The sequence below is a fragment of the Dryobates pubescens genome, chromosome 6 (genome assembly GCF_014839835.1).
Source record: "Dryobates pubescens isolate bDryPub1 chromosome 6, bDryPub1.pri, whole genome shotgun sequence".
In the NCBI taxonomy this organism is placed as follows: Eukaryota; Metazoa; Chordata; class Aves; order Piciformes; family Picidae; genus Dryobates; species Dryobates pubescens.
The window spans coordinates 5,759,813-5,787,190 of record NC_071617.1 but is presented as its reverse complement, the minus strand read 5'-3'; the positions used below and the strand labels follow the sequence as shown (position 1 = coordinate 5,787,190).

Here is a 27,378-nt window from a genome sequence, read left to right as displayed (position 1 = left end):
GATGTGTAGCGGTGCCTTCCTGCTACTTGAGCATCATCCTCATCCTCAACTCTTCTGGCCTACAGCAAGTTAACTTGGGAACTCACTACAACAAAGCAATAGGGAGGGTAAGCTGGAAGAATTGCTGCCCTTCAGAATGATGAGGAAAATGCGAATATCAAGTACTTCAAGATGCAGCATCAAAGTAGCACTTAAAGTGTCACATAAACCTCAGGAACATGTCACCAACAACCCATCCTGGTCACTGGCAATGTAGATTCTCTGTACTCTGGCATGTAGTACACTGTATATTCAGTGGGGTATACAGCACATTGTACACTCTGCTGTATACCTAAGCATATTTCTGAATACAACAGAAGTTATCTAGCAAAAGAACTATAACTTGTGAAAAATCTACCCTCCTGTGCTAACAGGGGGTGATCAAGGGAGGGTAATAAGTTGCCTGCATCATACTGCAAGTCAAATACTGTAGCATACTACAAGGTATGACTGCTTGCCGTACTCTTTCTAGGGTGCATCAAGAAAAGCATGGTAAGCAGGTCCAGGGAGGTTCTCTTCCTCTACCCTGGTGAGGCCTCATCTGGAGTACTGTGTCCAGTTCTGGGCTCCCTGGGTCAAGGAGGACAAGGAACTGTTTGAGAGGGTACTGCAAAGGGCTATGAAGGTGATTAGGGAATAGAACAACTGTCTTACAATGAAAGACTGGGGGACTTGGGGCTTTTTATCTTAGAGAAGAGGAGATGGATGGGGGGATCTTACCAGTGCATAGAAATACTTAGAGGGTGGGTGTCAGGATTATAGGGCTAAGTCTTTTTCCAGTGGTACCCAGCCACAGGACAAGAGGTAACAGCCACACACTTGGAACATAAGTTCCATCTAAACATGAGGAGGAGTTCTTTACTTGGATAGTGATGGAGTGCTGGAATGGGCTGGCCAGAGAGCTGGTAGAGTCTGCATCTCTGGATTAATTCAAAACCCTCCTGGACACCATTCTGTGCAACTTACTCTAGGTGAACCTGCTCTGGAAGGGGTGGGAGGGGTTGGGGTAGATGATCTTCAGAAGTCATAGAATTTCAGGGGCTGGAAGGGACCTTGAAAGATCATCCACTCCAGCCCCCCTGCCCGAGGAGGATCACCTACTCCAGATTACACAGGAATGCACCCAGGCAAGTTTTGAATATCTCCAGAGAGAAAGACTCCACAACTCCTCTGGGCAGCCTGTTCCAGTGTTCTGTCACCCTCACAGGGAAAAAAATTTCCTCATATTTATGTGAAACTACCTGTGCCTGAACTTCCACCCATTTGCCCCTTTCACTGTCATTGGGCACCACCAAGCAGAGCCTGGCTCCATCCTCTCGGCACTCACCCTTCACATATTTATAAACATGGATGAGGTCACCTCTCAGGCTCCTATTCTCTAAGCTAGAAAGCCCCAGCTTCTTCAGTCTCTCCTCATAAGGAAGATGTTCCATCCCCCTAATCATCCTCGTGGCTCTGTGCTGGACTCTTTCAAGCAGTTTCCTGAGGTCTGTCTTGAACTGAGGGGCCCTGAACTGGACACAATATTCCAGATGCAGCCTCACCAGGGCAGAGCAGAGGGGGAGGAGAACCTCTCTTGACCTACTGGTCACACCCCTTCTAATCCACCCCAAAATGGCATTGGCCTTCCTGGCCACAAGAGCACATTGCTGGCTCATGGTCATCCTTCCACCCTCCAGTCCCTTCCAACCCCCACCATTCTGTGCTTCTGTGAATAGGTATTTGGCAGGCAAACTAATCACTAGCTTTAAAAAAAACACAGTAGGTCAAATTCTGCACCCTTGTGAAGTCTGACTCTTGGATATAAAAGCAGCTTGACTTGAATTTCTGTTCTGAACTACCTTGCAGTGTGCCTTAGAACATGTACTTGCTGTTAGTATTGTTACTTGAATATTACTGTACAATAAAGCATTGGGTTTAATCCTTCCCATATTAGGAGTAAACACAGATTGCCATGCTGGAGAATTGTCATTTCACTGTATTGTGGTCTACAACATAATTGAATAACAAAAGTACATGGAAGAGTAAGCTAATAGAGAATAAAAGTGCCAAGTTGCTTATTTTAGGTCTAGCTGGGAGACATCCACCTGGTGTGCTGTAATGAGATACCAAAGTGCTGCATTTTTAATGCACTGTTAGGTTCTTTCAGAATGGCATTTTGACTTACCTCAGCTTGTTCAGCCAGTCTCAAGCAGGGCTTTCCCAAGGAGCCAATCATGAAAATACCTACATGTGGGGTTTGGGTGCCTTTTTAACAAGTGTAAAATAAAGACTGAGCAGTGCTTGCTCAAAGCAATTTGTTTCCTACATACTGACCCATAGTAAAGCATCTGGACTCTGTGCTTGCTGTTCAGCGTGGATCAGATGAACTCATGACCCTGATATGTGTCCAGTGAATCTAGGAGTAACACTGAGCTGCTGGCTGGCAAATAGAGCTGAGCTCAACAACTAACTGCAGCATAAAAATGTAGTAGGCCAAGCTGGTTAGTTTTCAGTTTTTCATGGCTAGTGGTTTTTATGTAGGCTCTTTGAGCTCAAATTGACTGATCTCAGGAGACATCAAACTGTAGGAAAGACATTCATTAAAGATGCTTTGTTGGGTTCCAGAAGCAGTTGACTTAAGGACTAAGCAGGTGGGAACAGAGCCAACCTGCTTATGCTGTCAAACATTCATACTCTTCATAGCAAGTGTTAACAGAGGTGGTTGTTTCTGCATAGGATGCTTGCTCTGTCACAAGTGCAGGAAAAGCATTTAAAAGTTTTAGTTGTTGTCAAACACAAAAGTACAAGAGCTGTGGGCTTCCTGCCTCTCAGAGTGTACCTGGAGCAGTAGAGATGCTGTCTATTGTATCCTGGAGTAATGATGCGTTTGCAAGCAGCATTCTTCAAGAGCACCCTGGCCTCAGTGCCAGGTTTGTGAAGGATTCTAGGGCCGATGGTTAGATCCCATCCCAGCTGAAGTCTGTCTACTTTTAATGACTGTGATGTTGATTCTGGCTGCTTTCTGATTACTTTGGTCTAGAAAATACTGGCAACTAAACAGAATTACTTTGAGATTCTCCTTGGTATCTGAGTATGTTCTGCTAACAGCTCGTTGATTTCAGTAAGCTTCAACTCCGACTGTTCACTGCACTGTGAGCACTGTGTTCATTGGGGCTCACTCTTCCCATGTGTGGTTTTAGTTGGTAAAATCTAGAATCTGTGTACAGTTAGATCCAGGAAGGAACTTGCATTTCAAATTTCTCCAATTTCAAATTGGAGGAGGTTAGGTCTATAAACTCCTTCAAAGAATTCTACCTGCTTCTGGCCCTGCTATCATACCACTAAGCCAAATGCAAGAGGGAACTCTTATGGTGTTGAATTGGCAATTCTGAACAAGGGGTTTCTGGCTTTACCCTGGGCAGTGAAAGTTAGGAGGCCTTCCTGTCAACCTTTACAGGTCTCTGCTTGGTTCTTCTTGTTCCAGCTGTAAGAGAAGAAAACCAGCTGTGTGAAACAGTTGATAAATACTACCAGTATCTGAACATCTTGCTGTTTACACAATTAAGGAACTTAGCAAATATGTGAAACTTATGTACTGGTTTTGTTTTGAGTAGAGCTGTTAAACAGAATGAGCAATAACTTCTTGAATGCTGGAAAATCAAGTGCAGAAATTGTTTAACCTGGGCATGCCACTCAGAGAATGAACATGTTTGATGAACACCTTTGATCTGGCAGTTCTAACTGGTCTGTTTCTTTATTCTGCTGTCATTTTAATGGACAATCACTAGACCTCTTGGGAGGAGAGGGTGAGTATTGTTTTTGCTTTATAAGACTTTTGAATGCTAAGACTCCTCATTAAAAGCTCCAACTTTTTAGAGCTGAGTGACTGTGGTCTCTCTCCCTCCTCTCCTTACTTTTCCTGTTTGATCTTCGTTGTGTGATTGCATATAGATAATCTGGCTGCACTGTCTGGTGTCACCTCTGAGCCACAGATTTCAGATCCATTTGCCCCAGAGCCTAGTGCAACTACTGCTGCAACTACTGATACTACAACTACTTCAGCTGCCGCCACTACAACTACCACTGTTACTGCTGCCACTGCTGAAGTGGATCTCTTTGGAGGTTAGTTTGGTTGCTCTAGTGCTCTACACCAGCTAATAAGGTAGATGAAGCAGTACCGAGTTCAGCTGTTGTAACAAGGCTTGTAATTTAACCAACTGTACCAGAGGTGCCCTGTGTGTTGGATGTTAGATGGAACAGGAAATGTAAACTGCCCACCTACCTTTCTTTGCTGTGCTTTTAGCTAATACTCCTCTGCATAGAAATGGAAAACTGTATACAGTTAGGACTGAGTCACCTTATGGAACAGCTGGGAACATGAGTTGTCAGGTCCACACTGCAGCAAGCAGGTATTCTTTCCACATTATTCAATAACTCTGCACTCTACTACAATTTCCAGGAAAAGCAGGTGTACTTTCATGGTGGGAGAGTATGGACGAGGCAACCCCTTCATTACATGTCACACTTGAGCTATGTTGTATTTCTTTCGGATCTTTCCTGTAGATACGGTGTTGAGACAGCTGAAATGACTGTATTTCATCATTCCTGAGTCAGGGTTTTATTTCACATTAGCATTAAGAGTAAATTAAAGTGGCAGTGAGTTTTTACTAGATGCCAACTATACAACTAATGCATGGGAAACATATTCTTAGGGTTCAGTTCTGCTCTTTCAGTCTCTTATCTGCTAACTCTTGAGTAAGAATAAATTTCCCCCTGTGTGTTGTCAGTTTTCTTGTCATTCCCATGGAGCAGGAGGCTTCTCAATAGCATGTCAGAAGTGATCATTTCTTTTCAACACTATACCAGCCCACATGAATGGAGAATTCTTCTCATTTACAAAGTAAACATACTATACTTAAGGCCACCTGACAACTGTATTTTTCCAGTTTTCTCTTCCTCTGATGCCTATGTGCAACATGTCAGGAGATGTGAGGACTTAGTACTAACTTACTGCTGTCAGAATGAATTCCAGTATGTTCTCTGTGGGGTGTGTTTTTCTATTGCTTCTAGTGACAGGTGTGCTGGAGAGACTCGTACATAAACAGTCTGGCTATAAAAGTTTCCTTAGGACTGAAAGTTCCCAGTTAGAAGTTTTATTTAGGACTGACTTCTACAAATGGCTCCAAGATCTCCCCAGTAAAGCTGTTGAGAAGCTGTAAGAAAGGAGTACAACTGTTACCTGCTACTTAACCCCTCCTTTTACAAAGATGGTTAGCAGTGCAAGTGCCACAGGATCAGGCAGTTCAAAAGCACTCTTAAAATAGTTGTGGGAATGATTCTGGACACCAACAGGAGCAGGACAGTCTGATGTCTGAGGAGGAAGTTCTTCACCATGAGAGTGGTGAAGCCCTGGAATGGGTTGTCCAGGGAGGTGGTTGGGGCGCCATCCCTGGAGGTGCTTAAACCCAGGCTGGACGAGGCTCTGGCCAGGCTGATCTAGTGTGGGGTGTCCTTGCCCATGGCAGGGGGGTTGCAATTAGATGATCCTTGTGGTCCCTTCCAACCCCGACTGATACTATGATACTATGATGTTGGTTACTCTCAGAAGCCCGTTGCAGAAACCAAGGCCTGCACTCATTAAAAACCCTATAGGCGCCCAGTGTGTGAAACTTCTGGTGTGTAGGTGTTGGGGTCAAGCCAGTCTTGGTTATACAGCACTTCCAAATTGTATTCTTAATCTAACATAGGTATATGGCTTAAAAAAAAGAAAAGATAGTTAAGTGTGGGAAGTTGTAGACAGGCAGATGTTGGTCTCTTCTCCCAGGCAGCCAGTACCAGAACAAGAGGACACAGTCTCAGGCTGTGCCAGGGGATGTTTAGGCTGGATGTTAGGAAGAAGTTCTATACAGAGAGAGTGATTGCCCATTGGAATAGGCTGCCTGGGGAGGTGGTGAAGTCACCATCATTGGAGGTGTTCAGGAGGAGACTTGATGGGGTGCTTGGTGCCATGGGTTAGTTGTTTAGGCGGGTTGGATTGGTTGAGGGGTTGGATGCGATGATCTTGAAGGTCTCTTCCAACCTGGTTGTTTATTATTATTATTATGTTTATTATTATTATTACTACTACTACTACTACTACTATTATCTATAAATCACTGCAAACTTGAAACAGGATTAGAAAAACACCTCCTCTTGCTTATGGTACCAGTACTACAGCAGAGAGATGCACCTTTTGTCATGTGTCTACTATTGTATTTATGAAGTGGCAGAGAGCTGAATGCTTCAGATTCTAGACATTTAATTCATCATTGGATTACTGTGTAGCACATGTTAAGAAGTAGAGTTACCTTCATCTTCCAGTGGGGAAAGAATTTTGATTTTGCAGTAGGCAGATATCAGTGACTTGGTCTCTGCTTTTAAGGAGAATGTATTTCATTGCTCAAATGCTATGAATGTCCAGTTAATTGTATATTACAGTATAACCAACCAAGGTTGGAAGAGACCCCAAGGATCATCAAGTCCAACCTGTCCCAACAGACCTCATGACTAGACCATGGCACCAAGTGCCACGTCCAATCTCCCCTTGAACACCTCCAGGGACGGTGACTCCACCACCTCCCTGGGCAGCACATTCCAATGACGAACGACTCGCTCAGTGAAGAACATTTTCCTCACCTCGAGACTAAACCTCCCCTGGCACAGCTTGAGACTGTGTCCCCTTGTTCTGGTGCTGGTTGCCTGGGAGAAGAGACCAACCCCTTCCTGTCTACAACCACCTTTCAGGTAGTTGTAGAGGGCAATGAGGTCACCCCTGATCCTTCTCTTCTCCAGGCTAAACAACCCCAGCTCCCTCAGCCTCTCCTCATAGGGCTTGTGCTCAAGGCCTCTCACCAGCCTTGTTGCCCTTCTCTGGACAGAGATATTGGTGAATACTGACTTCTTCCTGGAACACTTTAGTGTACAGGAAAGGTTTGCTATTTGCTATGGAAGAAGGTCCCTAGTTCTAGAGAAGGAACATTTCTAAATGCACTCAGCAGTGAAGGTTTTATTGCAGTAGCTTCAAGACAGCCCCAGGCCAGACCCTTTTAAGTTCCTGGGGTCTGCACTGAACTTCCCTATCTCTACTCACAGGATGGGGATTTTTTGAGGGTGCCCAGGCAGCCAAGAGGGCCAATGGCATCCTGGCCTGCATCAGGAACAGTGTGGCCAGCAGGAGCAGGGAGGTCATTCTGCCCCTGTACACTGCACTGGTTAGGCTGCACCTCGAGTACTGTGTCCAGTTCTGGGCTCCTCAGTTTAGGAAGGATGTTGACTTGCTGGAACGAGTCCAGAGAAGAGCAACAAAGTTGGTGAGGGGTTTGGAACATAAGCCCTACGAGGAGAGGCTGAGGGAGCTGGGGTTGCTTAGCCTGGAGAAGAGGAGACTCAGGGGTGACCTTATTACTCTCTACAACTACCTGAAGGGAGGTTGTAGACAGACGGATGTTGGTCTCTTCTCCCAGGCAAGCAGTACCAGAACAAGAGGACATAGTCTCAGGCTGCGCCAGGGGAGGTTCAGGCTGGATGTTAGAAAAAAGTTCTATACAGAAGGAGTGATTGCACATTGGAATGGGCTGCCTGGGGAGGTGGTGGAGTTGCCATCACTGGAGGTTTTTAGGAGAAGACTTGACGGGGTGCTTGGTGCCGTGGGTTAGTTGCTTGGGCGGTGTTGGATTGGTTGATGGGTTGGACGCGGTGATCTTGAAGGTCTCTTCCAACCTGGTTTATTCTATGTATTCTATTCTATGTATTCTATGTTTCTTTCATTTCTTGGGTTAGGTTGTTGGGGGTTTTGTGGAGTTTGATTGTTCGGGGTTGTGACAGGTTTAGGCTATGCCTTTAAGAAGGGCAGTTACTGAAACACTCTGGCTGAATGTTTTGGTGTGTTTGTGTGTGTTTGTGGGGGTTTTTTTTGGTGGTGGGGGGGTTTTTTTGTGTGTGTGTGTTCTTTGGTTTACAGTTTGTGTTTTTCTTCTGTTGTTGTTGGTTGCTGTTTTTTCTGAGGCCTGTGCTGTGAGTGATGCCCTGTGCTATCATTCCTTGTTACTTTTAAGATTATGTGCAGTGCAAGAAGCAGCAGTTTTGAGGCAGACCCTGTTGTTCTCTAGCTTTTATTGTGCTGAGCATGCTTACACTTAAGCAGGTACTTGCCCTTTGAGGTCTGCTAGAGATGCAGTCTTCAAGGTCACCTTTAGTTGTTTTAGCTAGCTAGTACTTAGATGCTTTATATGATTCCTTGTGGTGAGGTGCAGTATAGAAAAAAACAGGAGCAGTAATCTTAGAAGCAAGAATGTAAAGAGTCTTCAGGGAGTGGCAGGGTAGGGAAAGGAAGCTGAAATCTGCAGAAATAAGGCAGCCAAGTTGATGGAAGAAGCAAAAGAGGAGACTGTGGGAATGACTGCTGACTGTTATTCTTGCACTACATTGCTGATACTTCAGCTGATAGGAGCCTGGATGCTGCCTATGACTAGGCTTTGTCTCTAAGAGGAAAACAGCTCTGGTTTATGTCTTCATCTCTAACATGGTCTTGGGAAGCAAATGAGAAATGCAGCATTGCCTCAGCATAGATTTTTTTTTTAATACATTCAATCTGATGAGCAGGCAAGCTGCCAGTTACCTGGGACAACTCAAAGAATTCCTTATCCTTAAGATCAAGGAGAGGAGGCTGTTTTCAAAGTGCAACTGGAATCATTCCTGAGAGGGAGAATTGTGAAGGTAGAAGAAAGGTGGAATATCTTGAAATGCCACATAGAATAGAATAGAATTTTGACAGAGTGGTTTTGGGTGCTAGGAACATGCTCTGGAGTTATGTTCTGTTGTGTGAACACACTGTAAGTGGTGTAAGGAGCACGTCAAGGTGGACACTGTGCAAATGTCAGTTATTAGATGTTCAGATGACATGAATCCTCAGTGGGCATAATGATGGGGTTTGCCCTCTAAAGAAACTGAGCTGTGGTAACAATTCTTCTCAACTGTACACTCTAGTTCTATGATCTTTGCTGCACTTAGGACTTTCCACAGGGTTTCATATGTTGCATAAAGGCATTAAATGATTGTCAGTCAGCTGCAGCATCATGATTACTCTTCAGGAACACTGTGTTTGCTGCAGACAAGATGTATTGAAGCACTACTCCAATGTTTCAGAACTTTAAAAATGCCCTTGTGTTTGCATGTCATTTCAATGAGAACTATTCTGAAGTGTTAGGCAGTATAGAATACACATCTATCAACCTTAATAGATGTTCCATGCAGTGTGAACTTGCTAAGGGCTCAGCAACATCTCCTTTAACTTGCCAGGCTATCTGTAAACCCGAGTGAGGGTCATGTGCTACTTCATTCTAGAAGTCAAAGGCTAGGCACAATTCTGAAGCAGAAGACACACAAATGGGAGGAAGTGGCATCAACAGAGTAAATGTACTATAAACATATTTTCTTGCTTGAAAGAAAGCAAGAAAACCTCTTAGGCTGTTGACTATGCAAATGTAGAGTTATGCCAATATGGACAAACGAAAAAGAAAACAGTCCAGGGTTTTTTCCCCAACTTATACAATATGTAGTACTTTAACCATTTCTGAACACCCTGCTAGATTTTATCAGAGGGCATCTGTGCAGGGGCAGCAGAGCTTTTTGAAAGGCTTCAAAAAACTTACAGTTCTTACCAAGAGTTTGTTTAGTTTGGGGGTTTGAGTCGTAGGGTCATCAATTCAGATTGGTTTGTCTCTATGCCCATACAGGTTTCTGGAACTCCTTAGAGGCACTGATATTTGAAGTTCTTTAGTATGACATTTTCCCCTTTAAATTCCAGCAGGAACTTAGGTGTCTTTTCCCCACCTGCCTTTTAACCCTAGTGTGATGCTTAGAAGACAATGCTCAGCAGCAGCTTTATCAGAAGTGGCAATAAAGAAGCTAGCATCGAGCTAGGTCTTCCCTTCCTATGGGCTGGAAAGAATTTGTACTCACATGAATTTCTGTGACTGCTGCTTGTGGATCTTCCATAGTCTACATCTGGACAGGAATATGTCCAGAATAAGCCTGAGGTGGTCCCAACATAGGACTAGTGCCTAACTTTGTCCATTCTGAAATCTCACTTTACATGAAGTCTGCTGCCTGTCCTGCTGGGAAATAATTACAAGTAGTGTCAACCAACTTCTGTGCCCTTGGCCTAAAACCCTGTGCAGATAGAAATGTGCCCAGGGTGTCCCTCTGTCCAAAAGCTAGCCCTGTACAGCAAAACCCATCACACGTGGCCTTACGTATAGCATATTCTCAGGTGCTACAGCTTAAAACTCTTCAGTCCAGTGCAGTGTTGAATTTCTTCAGTGCAGTGTATGCCAGTGTCTGGTGTACATGCCAGACTCTGATGTTTGACTATTTATGATTCTCTCTTTTTTTGTGTTTGTTTTTTTATCACTTGGACAACTGCCATCCAGTTTTGTTGTTGAACCCTGTTACAGGAAAAAGAGAGTTATAGTTGAAATGGCTTATTAGCAGGCCTTTTTTTCCCCCCTCTTTTTGCTGCTAACTCATTTGAATTCTATTGTACAAGCCTGGTTGGCTTTCATCTCTTCTGTTGAAGTTTCAGTGCATGTTCTTTTGAGCTTTTTAGATTCACTGGCACAAACTTACTTTTAAAATGGTTGTTTTCATTTTAAAATTGACACTCAAAGTAAAGCATGTTAAGCTTTTTTGTGTGTGTGTACTGGTTTGACAGTGCAATTGCAGTGTTCCCCAATGGATTTTTGTGTTCTTTTTGGTTGTGTGTTTTCCTCCCCCCCCCTTTTTTTTTTAAAGCTAACTTGCTAACTTTGTAGCAGTAGAAAAATAGCCTTTGTGGGCATCTTGAAATGTTTAATCTTAATTGCACAGTCTTTCTGTGAAGAAAATGCTTGCCTATGAGGATAGTCCAAATGGCAGTGTCCATTAGGACTACTTCATAGAATTAAGAGCTGCAGATGGTGGTTTAAGCCTTGGAATCATGACGGTAAAAGTTCAGCGCTTTCAATTTAAAGATACCACTTAGTAAGTGGCAAACAAATAAACAAACCAACCCCCACAAACAAACAGAGTCAAAAGAAAACTCATGAGCAAGTCATTCATCCAAAATCCCAAGCCAGTTTATTTTTCCCCCCTCCCTGACTTGACCTGTTGGCCTAGAGGTGATCCTAAAAGAAGGAGAGACAAGCTATGGCTGGCCAGTAGTTTAGATGAGCATTCTTGATCTGTCAGAAGCAAGCTGAGTAGATACAGCCTATGCATCAGGTTATGGCTTCAGAAAGATTCCAATTGGCATGCTGTTGAGAACCACATAAGTTCAGGTTTTTTTCAAATGCTGCATGTCTGATTTGGCTCTAAAACCAGAAATGGAAGACAAAGACCTCGGCCAAAATAATTGGATTAATATTTGTAACAGTGTTTAAGTTGGCAAAGCACTATGCAAATAAATTCACAGTTGCTGATTAACAACATGTATGATGGGCTTTGGGCATGCAAGGTTTTAATACCCTTATTGACACCAACTTACTGCTCTTTCTTCATTAGTTAATTTTGGGTAGTACATGAGCATGCTGCTCTGAACCCTTATACAATGAGAATAATGCCTTCTTTTACACTCACTGTTCTGTCTGGGGGAAACCTGAGAAGCTCCATCTTCAAACCCTGCCTAGAACCTGCTTGTGTGGGGTTGGGGGAGAGACAGAGCATTTTGCCCTGCATGACGTGTCTTGCTGTCAGAGTAACAACATTCATGTTGTATAAGGGGATCTACCTGTGCAATTTAACTTGGTTCTTTTACTATATTTTTCTTCTCTTTATCCCTTTTTTTTTTGTTTTCCCCCTTTTAATTTCTGTTCTTAAACTGCACCCAAGATGCCTTTGCAGCTTCTCCTGGGGAAGCCCCTGCAGCAGCTGAAGGGGCAGCCGCACCAGCTACCCCAACCCCTGTAGCAGCAGCTCTTGATGCATGTTCTGGAAATGGTGGGTTTTATGTCATTAGATAGTCTCTTGTTTTGCTGTTTTGGTTTATTTTTTATTTTGGTTTAAACTACATGGCAGTGTGTTTTTCTGAAATTTTCATAGTGTTTGCAATTGGCCAAAACAAGCCTTAGGCTGAAGAGCATGCCTAACAAAACTGCGTGTTTCCGAGCCCTAGTAGGCTCGTGCCTTCGTGCCTATTTGGTAGGGCTGAGTTTTGTGAGCAGTAACCTGCTAACCAGGGTGTTCTCATGTCATATTTCTGTGTCTTTTTGGCCTTGTCAAACGGCCTTTGAAAGTTCTCCCCTTTAGTAACTCAGCTGCTCAGCCTTTCAGCCACTCTTTATTTTGGACAAACATGAGTAACTTGTCTAGATAAGTAAAGTGGATGTTAGCCTGACCCCCCGTGTGTACGTGTGTGTATTTGCAGTATGTGCATTGCCTGTAGTTGCTTTGTTCTTGAACTTCCTCCCTCACTGATCCTAAGTATGCATACACATATATTTCCCCTCTCCTTTTTACAAGACCCCTTTGCCCCATCCGAAGGTAGTGCAGAGGCTGCTCCTGAGCTGGACCTCTTTGCTATGAAGCCAACAGAGACTGCTGTTCCTGTAGTTACCCCTACAACTAGTGCAGCCACTCCAGTTCCTGCAACAACTCCTTCTCCAGCTGCTGCTGCTGTTGCTGCTGCTGCTACCGCTACTACAGCTACTGCCACTACCACTACTGCCACCACTTCTGCTACCGCCACCACCTCCGCTCCTCCTGCTCTAGATATCTTTGGTGGTAATTTTGTTTTTAACTCTTTGATTCTGGTGGATTGATCTGTCAGGAGTACAAAACAAGCCAAGTCCTTGTTGCATGCGTGCTGTGTCTGAGGCTTTCGAACCAGAGAGCCTGTTAACTCCAACTATGATGTGCCAAACTTGAAAGTTCTGCTCTCAGTCCTGCCTTTCCAAAATGAGTTAAAGACATGTTGTGTTCTTGGCCTTAGATTTATTTGAGTCTGCTCCTGATGCACCTGCCGCACCTAAACCAGATGCTACTCCTAGCATAGATCTCTTTGGTACAGGTAAAGAGAGAATTCTTCCAATGCTCTGCTGCTTTGATGCTGTGTGATGGTGTAAACTGTCTTGAGTGATACTTAACTCCTCCATTTTTCTTCTGTCCCTGGAAGATGCTTTTTCATCTCCGCCGCATGGAGCTTCTCCTGTGCCTGAGGGTTCTCTTACCGGTGATCTCCTCTCTGGTGAGTGCTTGTTTTCAGAGGCCATCCTACAGACTCCCTGGGTTTGGTTTTTGTTGTTTTTTTCCAAGAGTTAGGGGGAAAAATAAAAGAAGACTTCTTGCCAATTTATATCTTTAAGCTGAAATTCTTAATTGTGGGTTTGACTCTTTGGTCACAAGATGTGCAGCTGCTGAAGATGCAAACCATGAACTGGCCGATACTGAAACTGAGTAAGTAATGTCATTGAGAGAGTAAATCTTCCCTAAGCATAAGAAAATTCTAAATAAGCAGTGCTTCCTTTAAAGTATTCCGGGTTTTTTTTTCAGTTGCTCTGTGAGAAATGTAACACTTTCTGTTTGCAGTTCTGAAGACTGTTACCTGAGTTGACCAACCTTGTGGTTCTGACTGGTGGAGCCCGTGTGGCTTTGAAATATTTAGCTATCGTTATTGCCTTGCTGATACTAAATATTATTTATCCTATGCTTACTGCAGTGGATGCATTTGCAACCCCCTCTCCTCTACCCACTGCCTCTCCAGCAAAGGTGGATTCTTCAGGTGTGATTGACCTATTTGGTGGTGGGTATTTTTCTTTCCTCACCACTTCAGAGTTGAATCACTTCATTGCCGTTGCCTTTGCGCTTCGCTAGAGCTGCAGGTTTTCCCTTCTCGCAGTGTTTTTTGTGTAGCATTACACCTAAGACCAGCATGTCCAGTTCTTCATGTTGCATGATAATGAACTGCAAATAACCTGTCAGTGTGGTCATTCTGTTGTCATGACACTTGTCACTCTGTCTCCAGTCAATGCATGTATGGTTCTTCCTCGGAGGTCCGTCGTGTTCGTCTTTCCTCCTGTCACTCTTGTTTTCTCCTGGTTCCGTTTCTCAAAGCAGCTGAAGTTTTGAGGGTGACTTGTCTCAGGCTGGTTATCTGAATCACAGGCTCTTTGTTGGATTTGCTACAGTGGAAATTAGGACGGGGCACAACCAACTCTTCCGCAACATTCCTGCTCCACGGCGTTCCTGAAGTAGTGAATTCTCAAACATTAGAGAAATAGTCCTCTGAAAAGATTTAGTGTGATGAATCAGTAGGTTGTGGCTGGAATTACAAGTTATTCATCTCCAAAGGGCTTAACCCTCTCGTTTAGAATGCTGTGGTTTGTGTGGGTTTTCTGAGAAGAGGCCCAACTAGAAGATAAGAGATTTAATTCCAGTGCTGGTTTGTTGCACCTCCTTTTTTTCCACTCGAACTTTGCGTCCATGGCACTGCTTTGCAATAAAGGTGGCCAAGCACTTTCATTTTCTCCTTCTTCTGAATGATGTGGTTATCCTTTTTTTTGTTTGTGGTAATTGATTAATTGATACACTTAATATTGAACTACTTTTCTTGATGCTTTCTGGAATTCCCTTTAGATGCTTTTGGAAGTAGTGCTTCTGAACCCCAGCCCACAACCCAGGCTGCTTCTAGTTCCTCAGCTTCTGCAGACCTACTTGCTGGTAATAAAGCATTTCTAAAAACTTGTTATTTTAAGGCAAAACTGAGAAGGGGTCTTGACAGCTTTTATGTGCCTCATCCAGGGAGGTGGTAGAGGTCCCATCCCTAGAGCCATTCAAGGTCAGGCTTGATGGGGCTCTGAGCGGCCTGATCTACTTGGGAATGTCCCTGCTTACTGCAGTGGTGTTGGAATAGGTGAGCTTTAAAGGTCCCTTCCAACCCAAGGCATTCTATGATTCCATAAATGGACTTTTGCAGTGGACTAAAGTCCTTATTCACAGGATTTCTTAATACTTTAGACATCTTAAGTTGAAACTCCGCTGATGTGTAATGGAGGCACTGTACTGAGTTAACTCCCTAGATTTTCATATTCCCATGCTCTTTGTTTTCCTACCTCCCACACAAGCCTTGTTTTTCTGTAGTATTCACTGAGTAGGAAGTGTACACATAAAGTTTCTGTGGCTGACTGGAGCTTAAGCAGTGTTGCAGGCTGTGCAACTTTTTCCTGACTGCTAATTCATCTTCATTTCTGAGCTGCTTTAACCAAGGCAGATTCAACACTTAAATGTTAGTAGCTTGAATCATGGAATGGTCTGGGTTGGAAGGAACCTCTGAAGGTCATCTAGTCTGCAGTCAGCAGGGACATCCTCAACTAGATCAGGTTGCCCATAGCCCTGCTGAGCCTCACTGTGAATATCTCTAGGGATGGGGCCCCAGACACCTTCCTGGGAAGGTGGTGGGGTCGACATCCATTGAGGTGTTTAAGAAAAGCCTGGATGAGGCCCTTGGTGCCACAGTCTAGTTGATTATGTGGGGTTGGATGACTGGTTGGACTTGATGATCTTGGAGGTCTCTTCCAACCTGGTTGATTCTGTGTTATTCTGTGATCAGGCTTAAACTAGTAGATTCTGAAACATATTACTCATTCTGAATGGTGCATGTTATCAGGGGACAGGGTGTAAAGATGTTGTCCAGCAGAAGGTAATTCTGCTTAAGCAGACAGTACAATACAAAACATTTTATGTCCTTATCTGTAACTAAGCTTAAATTCCAGTGGGAATTATGCTCCAGATGGCTTAAACTTCAGCAGTGTGCTCTCCAAATCTGATGAGTCACATTAAATCAAAACCTAAATCATAAAAGGGATGTTACAAATCTAAATACTCAAGCAGAGCTGAGGCAGTTGGGATGAAAATATGGTTATTAATTTTTTAAAATACATTTATTTCTTTGCATATACATTCAAAAGAGCTCCAAGTGGATTTTAATCTCCCTTTTTTTTAATGGCAGATCTAGCCTGTAAACATCACAGCATATTGCTAAGCATTTGTTCACCCTAGATAATGGCAGCTGCATAGCCTGCAGTGTAATCCAGTTTTAAATTGAAGAGATTCTAGAGTTCATCTCGTGGCTGAAGGCTTGTCCTTCATGGTTTATGAGTGTTTGGTTGTACAAAGTGTTTATGTGCATAGTATTATGAGTATGTTTGCTATGCATCATTGTCTTAAGTGTTCTGCTGTCAACTGAGTTTCTAGGCTCTTCTTGGCTCACTTAGAAAACACAGTGGGATGTTTTTCATGCTCTTCTGAGCCTTTCAGCAGACAAGACTAGAACTATACTGATAAATGCAACAGTCTGGCCATTTCCCCTTCTAGATTTTTCTATCCAATTGAAGTGTGTGCATGATATCCCAGTACAGACTTCAACAGCATGTTCATATTAAGAAGTCTTACCTGAATGTGTATGTAAGAGTAACCTCAGCATCAGCACTTGGGCTTGTCCAGACAGCACATCTAACTCTGCTACTGCTGTTTCTGCAGGCTCACTCTGGGCCTTGTGCAAGCCCTAGAGAGCTATGAATTTGATCTGTTAAAGCATTTCTGCGGCTTCTGTGTTTGAACGTTGCCTAGTAAACTGTGCAAGGCTGAAAGCTATGAAATGAGGACCAGTTGTCATGCAAACCTCACCTGAAGCAGAGGAGAATTCTCTTCTGTAGCTGGAGAAATGGTCACTGTATGGGGCTTTGTAAAGCTTACTAACTTTCTAACCAGAATCTTATAAATGGAGTGATTCCAAGGGAGAGTCACAAGGATGATTGCAGGACTTGAATATCTTTCCTATGAAGAAAAACTGAGAGACCTTGGGCTGTTTGAGTCTGGAGAATAGAAGGCAGAGAGGGGATCTTATCAATGTCTATAAATATCTGAGAGGTGGGTGTCAAAGATGAAGGTGATGATCTCTTTTCAGTGGTGCCCAGTGATAGGACAAGGAGCAAGGAGTACAAGCTAGAACACAGGAGGTTTCACCTCAACACAAGGAGACACTTCTTTACAGCGAGGGTGACAAAGCACTGGAACAGGCTGCCCAGAGAGCTTGTGGAGTTTCCTTCTCTGGAGGCTTTCAAAACCTGCCTGGATGCATTCCACTCATTTCCCTACTGAGGGCTTTGGTTTGAATACAGTTACCTACTACTAACATAATTCTCTTCTCAAATGTGTCTGATGTGCAAATAAGGCTGATGCTTGCATCTAGCATGTATGTACAAATGTCTCTTATTCTTTCAGCATTAGTGAAGTGATTGGTGGTTAGCCTTCCTTTGTTCTCTGAGAAAGCAGAATTTTTGGGGAGAATGTCAGAGGTCTCACAGGCACATTTGATGTAACTTCTGCACAAGATTTTTTGTGTTGAGCTCTGGTCTGTTTGGTAGTTAAATATCTAGCAGATGTTTGATTTCATAGCTGGGAAGTATGCTTGTCATTATTTGTAAGATGTCTGCATAATGTGCTGCAATCAGTACTACCCTGTGACCATGAAAAGCAGTCTGAATAACAAATGGTTAGACATTCTTCAGAATGTTGTTTATTTTCCCAATTTTTAACAAGTTGAGTTTCTCACTGAACTGGTGACTAAAGAAGGATGAAGTCAGAGACTCAGTAAGGTTGGAAAAGACCTCTAGGATCATCAGGCCCAACCGCCAGCCCACTAAACCATGTCCTGAAGTGCCACATCTAAATGTCTTTGAACACCTCCAGTGATGGTGGCTCCACCACTTCTCTGAGGAGCCTGTTCCAATGCCTGATCACCCTTTCAGTAAATAAAACTTTCCTAATATGCAATATAAGAAGAATATTTCTCTAAGAAAAGGAAGAAAGGAATTAGTCAACCACTTAAACAAGAGCAGTACCAATTACCTCAGTAAAAAGACAAAAGTAGTAATAAGGGTTTAATGTCAATAGATGATCCCTTTTAAAGTGAGAGGTTGTATTTCAAACTCACTTTCAACAATGTGACCGTTGGAGTAGCATGCTTCATCTCTCAGATTTCACCCACATGAACAGATCCTGTATTTGGATGAGAATAAAACTTAAAATGATGTCTACAAATTGGAGAAAATAGCTAAAGGAGAAATTTCAAATGAGTTAATGTTCAAGCTCCTGTCCACAGGCAGCCATGATTAGCTGGACAGATAAGGACAGTAAACTGTAAAGCAGGACATGCCCTGAAAAGACACTGAAGGCAGCGGCAGAGTTCAGGCTTATCACTGTCTTGTGGTGAGCTGGGGCAAAATCACGTTTCCTACCCTGATACAGGGTTGAAACCTACAGGCTGCAGTTGTGCAGAGGGCTCCTGCTGCTTTATTTTTGTAGTTGTTGTTGGAGCACTGAGATCAAATCTGATCCTTTCTGTGCAAGGGCAGCTGGAAGATGCAAGGCTGAGAGAGTGAAGATGTAGTACAGCGATCTTGGAAATCACTGGCAAGAAGAGATTGAATAAGATTAGTGGTTTGTGGTCTAAGGAGAATTGAGAAGCTGTCATGTGTCTGTTGTCATGTTGATGGAGTCTTTGGATATTTAATCAGTTTCCAGAGTCTGCAGATTATACCAATAAGCTTAAATTGCCAGGGAGATCAAATCATATAGAGAGCAAGGGAAGGATTTTAAGAATAGTCAAGCATGGGAGTGCTTTGCTTGTAGGCTAGAGAATCTGTGAGTAGAATCTACAGGGTTTATTATACATCCTGGAGATCCTCCAGCCTACAAGAGTTCGCTCCTGGGTGCTGTTGATCCTACTTTGGCATGGGAGTTGGGGGGGCCAGAAGCTTGAAGACGTCTTGACGAGGGGACTGTGATGTTTTAAGATGATGGTGAGAGTGGATAAACTGGATAAGTAAAACACTGCCTTCTGAACCGAGATTCCAAAATAGTTGATGCATGATCTTATGCTTTTCTCAGGTCAGTTCTCTGTTTCTCTCTTTTCTTAATTAATTCTGCCTATGAGATTACTTACCTAGAACAATAGCATGTACTGGAAGAGTTGACTTCTCTACTCCTTTGGTCTGCCTCTGCAGAAATTTAGATCACAAACATTGGAAGTTTAGTGGTGACTCTCAGAAAACCTTAAATTCCCTGGGTCATACCTGGCATACCAAGGATGCTTGTGTAACCAAGGATGAGTTATTTGTGGTGGTCTAGCAAGAATTGTCTCCATCACTCTGCCTTCTATAAACTCAGCTTTTATTAAACACAGCCCAACAAGGCTGACACTAATATCCACACCTCTCTTATCTGGCTTTTTTCAAGGCTTTGGAGGTTCTTTTATTTCTCCCTCTCCATCACCATCCCCAGTCACTCCAGCTCAAACCAGCTTACTACAGCCAAACTTTGATGCAGCTTTTGGGACATCAGCTCCAACGACTGGCAGTTCATTCGATGCATCAGGTGAGCCACAGAGTTTCTTCCTTATGAATTTTCTGTGGTTTTATGTGTTAGGTGAGTTAATGACACCATATTTAGGCTTTGAGTACAAGCAATATCAGTGATTTCTCTGCTCCTTCTCTGCTGGAAGAACTCAGGGTGGTGTTTAGCCCAGTGTCTGCCCAAGAGACTCCTGTGCTCATTTTTTAGTCTACCATGTCAGTAAAAAAATCAACCAAACAAAACAACTAGTGAGAACGTTGTCCTTGCATGTGCTCGATTGCATGAATCAGGATTTATGCAAGGGAAACACTGTTCTGAAAATCAAGTATTTAGGCAAGTCATCTTGCTGCTACTGCTGAAGCTGTTCTTGAGCTTGCATGGCACCTGAAGGTACACAAAACAGAGACTGAGGTCGTGTTCTTTGCCTGACTATAAGCTTAAACTTTCATCACTGCTATCATTTTGTTTGTATCTCTTCCATTCTATATTTTCCATGCTGGGTCCTTGCTACAAACTTAAAATTGGTGAGTTCTGCAACTGTACAAGAAAAAAATAAAAAAGAGGTTGAAGTAGTACTGCTGCCTGGTTCTTTGGTTGCTTGCCAGCGCACATGCTGCCCCTTCCTGTTGACCTAACATTAGCATGTACCTCAAATACAGATCAGAAGATAGAACACTGGCATGAGATGTACCAGATGGTTTTAACTTCAAGGGAGCTAAAAAAAATGAACTTTTGAGTTGGGTGACCTGAACTAAGGAGGCTAGCTCTGTCAGTGTGGATGGTTCTGGTTCCTTCTGATCTCATAAGGTGTTAGTAGATTATTCCTGATTCCCTGCTGCTTGCAAGTTACATCTCGAGACTTTGAATCCTGTCGCCATAAGATGTCGAGGTATAAGACTGCCTTTGCCACAGTAATTCTGACTGGTGTTTGCTGAAAGATGTTCATTTTAAAAACCATTAAATGAATATCTCCTGACACATGTGTGTGCATCTGGTGTCCCTCTAAGGATGGCTGTAAGAAAAACAGTGTCATGTGGAAGTGGTGCTGTAGATTGAACCCTTCAGCTGAAGTCCTTTTTAGGCATGTCCTCTCATACTTGTTCTCATTGGTATAACTCTTTCAGGATTACTGTTCATTCAGTGTCTAGTTAAATGACATGCATGCCCTTGTTGGCATTACTCCTAATGTCAAACGGTGTTTTGGTAAGACTCGTGACGTGGTTGTCTGTGCTATATTCGCTGAAGCAACAGCAAAGTGTCAGAGAGTGCTTTTCTTGCCACAGCTGCTGTTCTAACCTGCTTTCCTTTCACTTACAGTGTTTGATGGCTTAGGTGATCTTCTTATGCCAACTATGGCTCCTTCTGGCCAGCCTGTAGCACCTTCAGCTGCAGCAACAGTCACTGCTTCAGCAGCAAGCAAAGGCCTCGGAAGTGATCTTGATTCGTCTCTTGCAAACTTAGTAGGCAGTAAGTGACAAATTTTGGTTTTAAGTGGTGTGGCAGACAACTGTGTTACTTTATCCACAGAGCCAAATGCCTCTGGATCATTTGCTTCAATGTCTTCCTGTTTCCTTGGGAGATCGGAGAAGCTATAGCTAGGAGTAAGGCCTGATTCAGATAGCTCTTAGTCTGGGCACCTCACTTGTCCCTCTTTGTGTCCAGAATCAAATATTAGGATCTGTTTACTGGGTATGATGTGTAATGAGTGAATGTCCCAGGTACATTCAGGGACACATCAGACTCTTAATCAATGTGGCTCTGCTTAATAACAGATGGAAAAGTGAAAATTGTCCAGAACATCTGGCAGTGTGGTGGAATTTAAGCAGAAATACTGATGGATAGAAATAGCTGACTTCTTGCCTAATGAGAGCAGTAGCAGCAGTGTGGTGATGAGTACACAACAGCCAAGAATAGACCTTCTCCCAAGACACAGAACTTTCTAAAGCATCTTGCTGAAATGCTACACTAAACATATGTTTCTTTCCTGTATTAAGAAGAGGGCTAGAGTCTTTATTAACTTGAGATTGGTAGATATATAACTGACCTTATGATGTATACTCTTCTGTCAGCTGTTGAGGGAAACTGCTGTACTTAAAAGTCAGCAGGACTCTCAATCATTTGAAACCTCTTTTGCAAGTCATTTGGTATATCCAAATATGGGGGAGAAAATCAAATGTAGCCATTTGGGACTTGGAGGACTTGGATGGTCATGTGAAAAGAGACTTCTTTAAAACTTCTTCCAAAGAGCACTTAAGGAAACTACTTGGAGTTCACATGTACAGTCAAGCAAATAAAACAGTGTAAAACTTTCAGGTAGCATCCAGATTTATGTGTAGGTGAAAAATCAGTTTTGATGTCTATATGGATAATGAGGAACAGAAACTAATGTTGTCATTCGTGGTCGATAGGTTGGTGCTCTTAAATAACTTAGCTCTTTGCAGACATGAATATGTTGTTACTTAGGTTTGCTTATGAAGTAAAAATGGCCTCCTCAAGTATAAGACATCTGCAGGGGTCCTCAAGAGTTTGTCCTGAAGAAGGGGTAGATGTGCCCAGTCCTCTGATACTGTCCATATGAGGGCAGCCAAACCTTCATTACTCTGTGTAAGCCCATGAGCAGTGAGCCCTCTACAACTACCTGAAAGGTGGTTGTAGCCAGGAAGGGGTTGGTCTCTTCTCCCAGGCAACCAGCACCAGAACAAGGGGACACAGTCTCAAGCTGTGCCAGGGGAAGTTTAGGCTTGAGGTGAGGAGAAAGTTCTTCACCGAGAGACTCATTGGTCATTGGAATGTGCTGCCCAGGGAGGTGGTGGAGTCACCATCCCTGGAGGTGTTCAAGAGGGGATTGGACGTGGCACTTGGTGCCATGGTCTAGTCATGGGGTTTGTGGTGTCAGGTTGGACTCGATGATCCTCGAAGTCTCTTCCAACCTTGGCAATACTGTGATGCTGTGAAATGTGAGCTGTTGCTTTGATGTGCTTGACTAAACATGTGACTTCTCTTTTTTTCCCTTTTTTCTTACAACTTCAAGATCTTGGAATTTCTGGTACCACTTCAAAAAAGTAAGTTAAACTTTGCTTAAAAAATGAAAACACCACCAACAGAAAAGACATTTTTCAATTCTGTGGTGCATATATAGTCTTACATCTGTTTCAGTGTTTTATTAAGCAGCAGTTAATTGATTGTGTGCTTCTCCTTCCCCCAAAAAAATCAGTTCAGAAGAATTCTGACAAAGGAATTCTGTAGTTGTCTTGGTTTTGAGCAGACAGAAATGCTATTTTGCCCTCTCCAAAGGAGTAGATTAGGAATGCTCTACACATAGAATTGGAAAGCTAATGGAAATACTGTTTAGTCTTGAGAAGAAAAGACTGAGAGGGGATCTCATCAGTGAGTATAAATATCTGAGGGGTGGGTGCCAAGTGGAGGGGGACAACCTCTTTTTGGTGGTGCACAGTAATAAGACAAGGAACAATGGATACAAACTTGAACACAGAGGGTTTCACCTCAACATGAGGAGAAACTTCTACACAGTGTGGGTGACAGAGCACTGAACAGGCTGCCCAGAGAGGTTGTGGAGTCTTCTTCTCTGGAGACTTTCAAAACCCACCTGGATGCGTTCCTGTGCGGACTACTCCCTTTGGCAGGGGGGTTGGACTCAATGATATCTTGAGGTCCTTTCCAGCCTCTAATGTACTGTGATACCGTGTGTATTATTTACACAAATACAAAATTCCCAAATTCATATTCAGCCTCGGCCCAGTTCTTCAACCTGGGCTTGCAAGATCCTCATCAGGCCAAAAACCTTCCAAAACCTCTCCCCAAACTGGGCCAAAACCCAGACCTCAATGTCACACCCCATGCCTCCCTGCCTTCCCCACACACACCAGACCGAAATGGTGTAGCTAAAAATTAGCTTTGCCAAGGCCACAAACCTCTCCTGCATCACAAGGAATAAGGGTCTGCACTGAGAAGGGAGAGAAAGAGAAAAGAGCAGAATAGACAGAAAGGTCCATTTATGAAGGGGAGATGAAGGTATGATGGGAATATAACACAGATTACACCTTTCTGGTGATCACTTCCTGGGCTACCTAGTCCCTCTGTAGTCTTTGATTAAGACATTCAGTCTTAAACCCACAACAGTAGAGGTTCACTGAATAATTGAGGTTAAGAGCTCCTGAGCTGCCTTTTAAATTTACTGCCTTTAATCCTGGAAATTACTGGCTTCATATTGGGTAGCTGCTTTCCAAGCAACTTAAAATGAAGAAGTAGCCCAGATAATAAATTGTACAGCTCCCCTCAACAATCTAGGCTAATGTGTAATAGTGTTGCCATCTTTTTACAGACACTGCATCTGCTTATCATGTAGGCATTGGAATGCTTGTAAAATAAGGAAGTTTATTCCATGCAGTGAAAAGCTTCTTTTTGCATGAAGAAATATTGACAACATGGCCTTTATTTGTTGACTGTATCTTCTTTAATCTCACTCCTTCTCTGCTAAGTGTTTTCTTTCCTATGCAATTACCAGTTTGTGATGTGTGTCCTTCAGAATGTTTTGTGCCTCTGTGGAGATGGTAGGAGGGATGTGTGTAAACATGTCACGAGGCTGATCCTCCAAATTCATATTTCTTCAATTTACTTCATTCACATGGTGCATCTTAGTCTGGGTAGAACAGCCACTAACAAAACCTAGGTTTGCAACAACCTTTTTATTCTCTGAATGATTTGGCTCTTTTCTATCTATCAGCTTTTTTCAGAACCGAATGCTTTCCTCCTTCAGCTGTCTGAGCAGGATTTCCAGCAGCAAAATGACATTTCAAAGACTTCTAAGAGGCAGATTTACTGCCTGGCCCAAGTAGAATAGGCAGGAGCAGTCCCTCTTCCTACTTTGCAAGGGTATATGCAATAATGTGTTACCTTCAGTCATTACTAAGTGAAACTTCTCACCACCATAGGCCATAACCCTGTAACTGCCTTCAGTATAGAGTGTGCTGGTATTTGCTGCTAACAACCCTTGATACTGAGTGGCACTAGGAGTGTCTTTTTCTGTTAATAACTTAAATTGCATACACCATAAACTAACGTAGCTGCAAGCCTAATTCTAGTGTATTGCAACTGGTTTTCATTTTCACCGTGAGGCTATGGAAGTAATAGCTCTGTCTCTCTCCCTGTCTACTAGGGGAGACCTTCAGTGGAATGCTGGAGAGAAAAAACTAACAGGAGGAGCCAACTGGCAGCCAAAAGTAGCACCTGCAACATGGTCAACTGGTGGTGTCCCAAGTGGTCCACTGGTAGGTAGTTAAGCCATTGATACCACTAGTATTGAAACCAATATTTTATGAGGCTGTGCAAGCATGGATGTAGACACTGCTCCTGTCTACTTCAACTGAAGTTTGCAACTTTAGTTGTCACATCATTGCATTTGTCACGTCGCTTACACAGAAGCAATTTTAAGACCAGATTTACAGGTGGCATAAATAAGTCTTTGAGTTCAAGTCAATGAAGATATGGTAGCCTATGTATCAAGATGTTACCCTACATGTGCACTACAGGCTGGGGTCAGAGTGGGTGGAGAGTGGCCAGGCAGAAAAGGATCTAGGGGTACTGATTGATAGTAGGCTGAACATGAGCCAGCAGTGTGCCCAGGTGGCCAAGAAGACCAATGGCATCCTGGCCTGGATCAGGAACAGTGTGGCCAGCAGGAACACGGAGGTCATTCTGCCCCTGTACTCAGCACTGGTTAGGCCACACCTTGAGTCCTGTGTCCAGTTCTGGGCCCCTCAGTTTAGGAGAGATACTGACTTGCTGGAAGGTGTCCAGAGAAGGGCAACAAAGCTGGGGAGGGGGTTGGAGCACAAGCCCTATGAGGAGAGGCTGAGGGAGCTGGGGTTGCTTAGCCTGGAGAAAAGGAGGCTCAGGGTAGACCTTCTTGCTGTCTCCAACTACCTGAAGGGAGGTTGTAACCAGGTGGGGGTTGGTCTCTTTTCCCAGGCAATCAGCACCAGAACAAGAGGACACAGTCTCAAGCTGCACCAGGGGAGGGATGTTAGGAAGAAGCTCTTCATAGAAAGAGAGATTGGCCTTTGGAATGTGCTGCCCAGGGAGGTGGTGGAGTCACCATCACTGGAGGTGTTTAGGAAGAGACTGGATGGGGTGCTTGGTGCCATGGTTTAGTTGATTAGATGGTGTTGGATGATAGGTTGGACTCAATGATCTCAAAGGTCTCTTCCAACGTGGTTAATTCTATTCCATTCTACCTGTGGATGTTTCCATGTGCATGGGTAGCTGTATAGGTCTGACCAGCACCAGGCCCAGGTCAGTTGCCCAAAAGACAATGGTGTTGATGCAAAGCTGGAAGGAGTGGAAAAAACCCAACCAAACAGCATTTTGTTTTTGCTTAAGCTTTCTTGAATAAAGTATATCAGAAATCTACTCAGTTTTGATACTGATCAGGTGGTTGATGTTAGCTTAGACATTGATAGCTTGTTCAGCAAAGAAAAGCAGGGTGTTGGGAATATTAAGATTGCCCTGTAAAATGTATCAGAAGGCACTAACTTTGAGAGAGGAGGGTTGAATAGAGATTGAAAACCAAAATCTAATGTAGACCATTTAGACAAGATCAACTTAATCAGGAATAAGCTCCAAGAATAATCCTGGGGGGAGGTCATACCTCGTGTCATTAACGCCACACAGGCCGTAAACTAGCTTCCATTTGAAGACAGCTGTTGGGAAGAGAAGGAAAGAAAAGAGCTGTCAAGGGGGAGCATGACCAGTTCAGTTCCCTGCTGCCACAACCAGATGTTAATGTGACTCTGAGCATGTTCCATCTGATTCCTTAACTTTTGGGAAGATACAAGAAAGCCCTGAACTTGGTACTTCATTGAATGTATCAGTTGTAACATCAACTTTTTTTCTTGATAGAAAAGCTGGGCAGTACTGTATGCTGTAAGTGAATTTTTTTTGATCTCTTACTGTACTTACTAAACATGAAGATACTAACAGCAACTCACCTGCACTACAGTAACTACTGCTGGCTTAAAACTGGCTAGAAGCTACCTAACATGGCTCTTCTTGGACTGTCTTGTCCAGCAGACAATTCTCAGGCAACTGTGTTGAATATGGCAGCAGTGATTAACCATTTCTGGGCTGTAAGCTTGAAAATCATGGCTTCAAACTGGCTTTGCTTTACTTGGATGTGAACTGTCTGATGCCTTGTACTACCTGGTACAAATAGTGTTGTCTTGATCTTAGAGTGGTTTTACCATCTTGAGTAAGTAGCCGGTTTTGGGCCCCTCAATTCAAGAACGATGTTGAGATGCTCCAGTGTGTCCAGAGAAGGGCAACAAGGCTGGTGAAGAGTCTGGACCACAAGCCCTGTGAGGAGAGGCTGAGGGAGCTGGGGTTGCTTAGCCTGGAGAGGAGGAGGCTCAGGGGAGACCTAATTGCCATTTACCTGAAGGGAGGTTGTAGCTAGGTGGGGGCTGGTCTCTTCTTCCAGACAACCAGCACCAGAACAAGAGGGCGCCGTCTCAAGCTGTGCAGGGGGAAGTTTAGGCTTGATCTTAGAAGTTCTTCCCAGCAAGAGAGATTTGCCATTGGAATGTGCTGCCCAGGGAGGTGGTGGGGGTCAGCATCCCTAAAAGTGTTTAAGAAAAGCCTGGATGAGGCCCTCAGTGCCATGGTCCAGTTGATTAGATAGGGTTGGGTGATCAGATGGACTTGATGATCTTGGAGGTCTCTCCCAACCTGGTTGATTCTGTTTTTCTGTGCTTTTTTTGAAAGCTGGGTGGTTTGGATAGCATTCCATGAAACACAGGTGCTATATTTATTTCTTCAAAATCATGCACTCTAGTAATTTTTTTGAAACCAAAGAAAACCAGATATGCAGAAAAAAACAAATGTGGAGAGCAAAATGACTCTTTCTTTTGTATTTTT

At 43.4% G+C, this 27,378-nt stretch overlaps 1 protein-coding gene across 1 annotated transcript in view; it reads left to right on the top strand.

Annotated features, from left to right (window-relative positions):
- SNAP91 (synaptosome associated protein 91) overlaps positions 1-27,378 on the top strand; it is an 80,822-nt gene that overhangs the window by 48,116 nt on the left and 5,328 nt on the right. Inside the window, exons 15-26 of the mRNA XM_054162558.1 lie at positions 3,810-3,827; positions 3,973-4,143; positions 11,926-12,033; positions 12,556-12,816; positions 13,025-13,102; positions 13,208-13,279; positions 13,751-13,834; positions 14,668-14,751; positions 19,330-19,467; positions 20,764-20,913; positions 22,478-22,508; positions 24,623-24,734. Coding sequence (XP_054018533.1) covers positions 3,810-3,827; positions 3,973-4,143; positions 11,926-12,033; positions 12,556-12,816; positions 13,025-13,102; positions 13,208-13,279; positions 13,751-13,834; positions 14,668-14,751; positions 19,330-19,467; positions 20,764-20,913; positions 22,478-22,508; positions 24,623-24,734 — 1,307 coding nt within the window. The remainder of the gene's footprint in view (positions 1-3,809; positions 3,828-3,972; positions 4,144-11,925; positions 12,034-12,555; positions 12,817-13,024; positions 13,103-13,207; positions 13,280-13,750; positions 13,835-14,667; positions 14,752-19,329; positions 19,468-20,763; positions 20,914-22,477; positions 22,509-24,622; positions 24,735-27,378) is intronic.